We start from the raw sequence: 8,178 nt of genomic DNA on the forward strand, positions 1-8,178 counted from the left end.
AAAACAACAGTGGTAGCAAATGAAAAATAAGTGGGTACTTCATGATGAAGTTTTGCACATGAGGATCAACTACGAAGATGACACTCATTTTAGAGTGTCTAATATTTCTCATAAATTTTTTAATTTAAAAATGATGTGAAACCAATTATTATGTCATTTATGAAGAATTTTCTGGCCATGTAATTATTTTTAGTAAAACTCATGGTGCATAAAAAGCACTCGTAGCAAAGGCAAAATAAGTGGGTACTTCAAGCTAAAGTTTTGCACAGGAGGATCAACTACGAAGACGACACTAATTTTGGAGTGTCTAATGTATTTCTCATCATTTTTTCAACTTAAAAGTGATCTGAAACCAATTATTATGTCATTTATATAGAATTCCATGGGCAAGGAACCATATTTAGTAAAACTCATGGTGCATAAAAAACAGTGGTACCAAAGGCAAAATAAGTGGGTACTTGAGGCTAAAGTTTTGCACATAAGGGTAAATTACGAAGATCACACTCATTTTGAAGTGCCTAATATATTTCTCATCAGTTTTTCAACTTAAAAGTGACGTGGAACCAATTATTATGCCATAGAATTCCATGGACAAAGAACCATATTTAGTAAAACTAACGGTGTAGAAACAACAGTGGTAGCAAAGACAAAATAAGTAGGTACTTCATGCTAAAGTTTTACACAGGAGGGTCAACTACGAAAATGACACTCATTTTGGAGTGCCTAATATATATCTCATAATTTTTTTCAACTTAAAAGTGATCTAGAACCAATTATTATGCTATTTATATAGAATTTCATGAGCAAGGAACCATATTTAGTAAAACTCATGCTACATAAAAAACACTGGTAACAAAAGCAAAATAAGTGTGTACTTCAGGCTACGAAGATGACACTCATTTTGGAGTTCCTTGTCATAATCATTGCCTCAACATCACATGTATGTGAAATAAGTGTTAAAAAAATTATGAACTTCAAAATCAATGTCATTTGGAAAGGTGACCTACATGTGCAAAATCTTTGCTTAAATTCTCTAGTTATTTAGTCTTTAAGGTAGCTTTTTCATAAGGGTTCTAGAAAAAAATGATATTTGGGGTTGAAGTTTGATATAAATGTCATAGTCATTGCATGAACATCACTTATATGTGAAATAAGTGTTAAAAAAATTTTGTAGTTCAAAATTAATTTTCAATAAAATATTTCAAAAAATATAAAATATTTTTTTGAAAAAAAATATATAAATATTAGTTTTATTACGTACAAACCTATATTATTCATTGGTTCTTTTATATACAAAAACATGTAAAATATTAAGAAAAATATGACAAACAAATATTTCAAAAAAAATATTCATTACTTTGGTGTATGAATAAAATATGACAATTACGAATCCATATTCAATTAGTCATCTATAACTCTTGATATTGACACCTCAATGAAAATGTTATGCCTAATTAAATTATTAAAGGATGTATTAAAAAATTAAAATTTACAACAATATTTAGATATTATAATTCATCAATATCATACTCATATTTGATAACAACAAAAAATCTATAAAATTTTCTCACAATTATACTAAAATCTTTTTTACTAATAATAAGATAACACAATAAAGTTTATCTTATGCATTCTACATATGTATCACCTATTTGCATGTTGCAATTGCAATCATCTCTCCATACAACTAAATATGGAAAATACTTGTCACTTATCTAACATATATCTGCATTCTGGTTATTTTTATAAGGATACATAAATTTTCCCATCAAATTTTCCTCACATATGTTCAAATTTCAACTATAACTAAATTTGTCATGACTTCTTCGTTTTCAATCTCTACATCAATCAAATTCAGGGCTTTCAATCTCAATCTCTACCATGTATGTGACCGTCACTGGTCTGTGGTATGAAAATTTGAGTTCACTCCTTTCATATGTAAGAAATTTCATTCCCAAGAAATTCATTCCCAAGTCGTATGAAAGAATATGATCACACCGAAAATAATTGCAAATTTTAACATAATCATTTATATAAAGAAAGATTTTGTAAACAAGAGTGGTTAAGAGATTGGTCAATACACCATATTGAGCACTTTCTAATTACTAAAAGAAAAAAGGCAATTAAATCATAGATATGTGAACATAAAGTAATATGAAGCCACTGTGTCGATGACTAATCAGGCAACTAATGGTTGTGTTAGTAACACATTAGAACATAAGACCAGTATAACCTGAAGTAAGAACATGATATAATGCAAACATATCATGTAAATTTAAAACAACAATCAAACTGAAAATCTAGACAAAATAACATAGTAAGAAGAGGGGACTTAATCAGGGAATGGATCATGAAGGAATAATGATGAGTCAACAGTAACAAATATATATAATAAAAATGTTTTAAAAGGTGAATGAATGTTGTAAAGCATGTTGTCATTACATAGATAAGAAGATGATTATAGATCAACAGAGTCACCTTCCATAACTCGATATAAGAGTCAATCTCTTATATCATAAGCAAGAGGAAACTAGGATAACAAATCATATTTTATAGGAAAACATTTTTAGTAAATAGTTGAAACAACACGTGTAACACTTTCCTGGTGAAACTCATCGACCCCTACCAGCTCTTTGTCTAATAGAGGCCCTAGATATTGGAGCCACAACCAAATTTTCAATATCAGAAATCTGTTACTAAGCATGAAAGAAAATTACACTTGAAGACATCTAAGAAATCTGTGTAAGGTGGAAAAAAAGAATGAAGGGAATAGTTCTAAAAATAAAATTACTAGAATGGCAGCTAGAATCAACCACAATGACTAGGAAAATTATAATAAATTGAAATAATGAAGAAAATACATAAAAGCATGTTAATTTAAAATTCATACAGTACCATGACTAGGAAACTATCAACCCAATAAATATTGAAAATTTTAATGTTTTAAATTCTTCATAAACAAACAACAACTTGTATAAAATTTTAAAAAAGACAATAAGTGTCATAAAAATTGATGAAACTTCTCTCAAATTTTGAGAAAATACAAGGGATATTCTTCAAAAATTATATTACAGTTACTATGATATGTATCAAATAAACACTCAGTTTAAAATCTCTGATCAAGTCTAATGTAATCACTTAGCAACAAAACATGTAATTAAACTGAAGTGATTAAAATGCCTCAAATATAAAATGCATTACTTGAATTTATTCCATCTCATTGTAAGGGATTAAAATACCCGCTCGTGGATTAAGAGTGTCGTTGAAACAACAGCCTGAACGTAGTCTTGGACAGGTTCTTCAGCATAATTAATTTGTACATTGAATCCTCTACCCTGAAAATCATAAAGCATTGTATAATGAAAACTTTAACCTGAAAACCACAGTCATAGTAATGCCCCACTTAATTAAAGCATTTCCAAATTATATTCACTACAAGAAATATTACATTTACATACAAATATTTATATATGGATTGTAATCCGTATGTAATTCAAATATTACATACAGATTTTATATACGGATTTTGGAAAATCATTATTAAAAAAAAAATCAAAGTTTCAGACTCTTTCCTCTAACCGTCTTTCCTTAACCTTCTTCACTTTTCTCTGTTCTCTAAGCTTCTTCCCCATCTTTACTCCTCTTCATGCTTCTCCTTCAATAAAACGTGAACTTCTTGGGCCCTCCTTCGAGCTTTTTCTTCGTTTTCATCAGTGCGTGCGTGTGGCTTTTCTCCTTCGTCTTGAACACTATCTTTCTTTCAGGTTTGTTCTCATCTTTCACATTTCGTCTTCCTCGAGTTTCCTCTTTCCACTCGAGAGCTCCTCATTCACAAACCATTTTACTTCACACAATCTTCTTCTTCTTTCATATTTAGCTTTTCCATAGCCTTTGCAACCATCGAACGTTTGTTCTACCGATTCATTAGTCGATCTACATCTCTAGTTAGGGCTCCAACCTCTTTTCACCATTTTCTTCATTTTCAACCGATTAAATCCTCTTTTCTATCGATTAAAAGCCTTTCCACCGATTGATTCTTCGATTAGCATCATTTACACCGATCAATCTTGCATTTGCACCGACTAATCGATCCATTTTAGGTTTCCTTCGTCAACCTAGGGTTTTAGGGTTCTTCGCGTCGAATCCTCTCCGTTTTTGGAGTATTCCTGGATTCTCAGGGTTTGGAAGAAATTGCACACAAATGCTATTCAGGAGAACAACTGAAAGATGCGTTGTCCAGCTGGAGCCATGCTTTCACCGCAACTGCAGGTATCACTGGTTGGGATGACAAAGATTTCAGGTAAACAAATGGGTCCTTCGTACTTTCTTTGGTTTGAGAGTGAATGAAGCATAAGTTAAGGTTGTGAAAGAGAATACTGTAAGAACATTATTTATATAATTTTGAAACTTCTTTTGAAAGTGTTTTCTTTCTGAGTGTAATGCATGTGTTGTTAACTTGTTAAACTAAACGTTAAGCATCAATAATCAACAATTATTTATCTTTCCTATATTCATCACAGGGGATAAGAGCTATCGAAGGATTGTCCCTGAAACTGCATTCCAGCATTAGAGATTGCTTGGAAGCTCGTTCTTTCAAGAAAATGAAGAGACTAAGACTCCTACAACTTGATCATGTACAACTTAGTGGAGATTATGGGTACCTACTTCCAGTAAGATGGCAGAGTTTTTGTTATTTCTCTTTTGTACATTCTATTTATCTTGCCTTTCATGCACAGATGACTGAGTATGATGAGTATGGCACACCTCTGGACCGTGAAACATTTATGAAAGAGCTTGAGAATTTCTACAGACAGCGGTCCTTGGAATTTAAGCCTCCTATGTTTTACGGAGAGCCTCTAAATTACCTTAAGTATGTATAATATCCCCTGTGACGCAAGGGTGTAACCCCTTTCACATAAGCATTCTAAAGGCTAGTTTAAGTTGGCCTGACCTCCTTGATATTTGAATGTGTTATTACATTGTTCTGATAGTGGATCCCTTACTTTTCAACTGGCTGCAGGTTGTGGAGAGCTGTTATCAGACTGGGTTGCTATGATGTGGTATGGACTTGTCTTACATGTTATTTTTGACAGATCATCTCTTTGAATAGTTCTAGGCCATGGCTGTAATTCTTGCATTACTTTTCTTACTTCAAACTCAAGGTTGTTGTTAATGCTATTTCTAATAGCTTCATCCCGTTCATATCTTGCGTAGGATAAAAGGGCCGTTTAAATGAACCAAATGTTTGCATCACATGGACTAACCCTAATTGATCTAGTTGCTCTATCAGGTATTTCAAGCAATTGGTGCTTTCAGAGGATTTCTAAGACCATATTCTCTTGTAAGTAGTGAAAAATTTCAAGAATAAAGCTTTTGAAGATTACTTTAAATTTAATTTATGCTTTTTCTGGTTGCTTTTGAATATTGTAAGTGCATGAATCATCTGATAATTGGGTTGCTCTGTTTGCATCAATGCTTAATGGTCCTGTTAAGTTTTTTATTATAACCACTTATTAGTTATGATTGCATTAATGTTTGCATCTGATATTCTTTCATGACTAATTTTAGTTCATATCTTGTAATATACCTGTAATGAAATGAAATAAAAACCAGAGAATAAGATTTTTCATTGCTCCTGCATCTCTATCCAAGTTACGCATGGTTGGATTAAATTTCTATTAATTATTAATACTTATTAAATTAATGCTTTTATTTTCACAACTTTTCTTTTGTTTTCAAAGTATTATATGTCGATTTTATATCACGATACTTTTATGTATTACTTGAAACGATGATTTGACTTTTATTTTAATGCATAATTTATTAAATAGCATCATACAATGTTAGAAATTAAAAAATAGTATTTTTTAATTTTATAAAAAAGTGAAAAATAAAGAATCAAATTTTAATCATTTAAATTATAAACATATTTAATAAAGTTTTGTTGAATGTAACTTAATTAAAAAGTAGAGTAGTATTCTAGTATAAACCCGCATCAGCTTTTCAATAAAAAATAGTAATGAATTTACGTAGTCGCCTGACTTTTTAATATGATTGATGCCTACTTTTCTGATATACTATTATAATTGTTTTTTTTTGTGCAGATCGCAATTATATTTATTTACATATCCCTGTATAGAAGGGTCTCCAACAACATTTAAATCACATTCTGGTAGATTGGGTCACCTGTGCATCAATCTTGTTTTCATTCTTCTTATCCTAACGTAATGTAAAATACCTATAATGTTATGAATTTTATTAAATTCATCTTAATGTTCTTGGTTTTGATCTTCTTAATTGTTTAATAGAGTCTGTCAACTTTATGTATGACCATCCAATTGCATTTGTTTTTGTCAGTATATGGCATCTAGTGGTCCTAATCCACCTCCTCCACTCTAGGCACAATCTAATAAGGAGAAGGGAAAAAGCAACGTGGTGAAGTTGTTATCACGGTGATGGAGTGCAACAACAATGTCAATCCAAGATGAACAAAATCCTTAGTGATTATTAGGAAATTATAGACTTGTCATTCTATGTTGTTTGACATTTTATGAATTGTAGAATTTATATTGTTTGACATCTTAGGAACTGCACAATCTATTTATGAATATTAGACATTTTGTAAACTTATTTGATAATGATTTTTAAGTAATATATATCTATTTTTAGTGTGAAATGTTTGATATGGTGTTAAATAAAAGTTATTGTGGTGGTTGGTTGTATGTATATTACAAGTTTGTAATTAATGTATGTGCAGGTGTTGAATAGAACAATTATTTCTATAAACAATATTATATACGGATTTTTTCGTATATAATTATATATGGATTTTTTTTATGATTATATACAAATTTTACATACGGATTTGTTCGTATATAATTATGTACAGATTTTATATACGGATTTTTCGTATATAATTATATACGGATTTTTTCGTATGTAATTATATACGAATTTTTCCGTATGTAATTATATACGGATTTTTTCGTATGTAATTATATACAAAAAAATCTATATATAATAGTAGTTACGATCATTTTATATACGGATTTTTGAGATTTTATACGGATTTTGGCGGTAGATAATATCGATTTTTCTTGTAGTTTTGTAGTTCAGTTTCTAGAAAGTTGTTGCTTTGTCAAATTAATATAAAATGGAAAAGAACAAAAAAACAAGGGTGATAATATGAACAGATACGAAAAATTAAACAATAATAATCATTGTAGTCAAAATCACAATTTGACATGTAAGGCTATCGTGATCTTCATTGAAAAATTTTAGTTTTGTCATTGAACATTGCAACTTGCAGCATATTGCAACTTCTTGCTATTGCCTTTCTAGGTTAGTTTGATGGTCGGGATTGCAAATCAGTTTTGTAGCCCTTAAGATGCTTCACTCAAAAAAACATAAATTTGAAGTCTAAATTTTGTGTTCCTTATAAGGTCAAAATACACCCGCACCCTTATTTAATTTCTTCCACTCACTGTAATTTCATTTGATCTCTTCTTATCTTTGTGTTGATTGTAAGACTTAAACACGCTTGTTAGGGATTTGGTATTGAAGGATCCCTCCTCCTCTCTCTCGTGTTCACAACGCTATTTCCCCAATTTGGCTAACCCTAGGTATTTTCGATTTTGGGCAAAAAGAAAAGAAAAATAAAGAATGAAGAGATAAAAAGAATAATTGAATTAATCTTCGAAAACTTAGAAAAAATGCATTTTTAGGGTATGAAAAAGGGCAAAGGAGAAACAAAGAAGAGAAGGAGGGAACGAAGGAACAAGGATACCTGAATCTCAGTAGACGAACGAAACACTATACATCTAGTGCTTGAGGCAATTCCGCCGAAAGTAGCACGAAGGAGCAAAGAGAAGCATGAATGAGCGAAATGAAAAAGAAACACGAAGGAGCGAAATGAAAAAGAAGCACTAAAAAGCGAAACGAAAAAGAAACAGGATAGTCATAGTGCTTATCTTAAGAAGCGTTATCTACTGTGTCCTGATACAAAGCGCTTTCGTTAGCTTCAAAACCGCAGAACGACAGCAGACAAGACTTCGATGAACGATGACGGTCCGGTGAACGGTACAAATTCCGTGAAGGGCCACTTCTGCTCAGGCAACTGCTTAGGTGAAGGTTGTGTGGGGGAACACTTTCTCTCTAGGGTTCACGTCCTCTCCCAAC

General features: G+C 31.2%; 1 protein-coding gene across 40 annotated transcripts; it reads left to right on the forward strand.

The window, feature by feature from the left end:
• Positions 1 to 3,559: 3,559 nt before the first annotated feature.
• LOC108342046 (AT-rich interactive domain-containing protein 5-like) lies at positions 3,560 to 6,676 on the forward strand. Of its 40 annotated transcripts, XR_008250009.1 has the most exons (8): positions 3,560 to 3,764; positions 4,101 to 4,300; positions 4,521 to 4,670; positions 4,737 to 4,870; positions 5,021 to 5,060; positions 5,279 to 5,341; positions 6,105 to 6,224; positions 6,358 to 6,676. XR_008250009.1 is itself a non-coding variant. In XM_052879345.1 (7 exons), exons 2-6 carry the CDS (start codon positions 4,602 to 4,604, stop codon positions 6,159 to 6,161), a joined length of 363 nt encoding a protein of 120 aa, XP_052735305.1. In that variant the 5' UTR covers positions 3,560 to 4,300; positions 4,521 to 4,601; the 3' UTR covers positions 6,162 to 6,172; positions 6,358 to 6,676. The 40 variants fall into 40 exon arrangements, 8 of the variants coding, with proteins under 8 accessions (XP_052735305.1, XP_052735306.1, XP_052735308.1 ...); XR_008250008.1 differs by having other exon boundaries at positions 3,560 to 4,300; positions 6,105 to 6,229; XR_008250007.1 differs by having other exon boundaries at positions 3,560 to 4,300.
• The last annotated feature ends 1,502 nt before the right edge of the window (positions 6,677 to 8,178 follow it).

The sequence above is a fragment of the Vigna angularis genome, chromosome 6, assembly GCF_016808095.1.
Source record: "Vigna angularis cultivar LongXiaoDou No.4 chromosome 6, ASM1680809v1, whole genome shotgun sequence".
Classification (NCBI taxonomy): domain Eukaryota; kingdom Viridiplantae; phylum Streptophyta; class Magnoliopsida; order Fabales; family Fabaceae; genus Vigna; species Vigna angularis.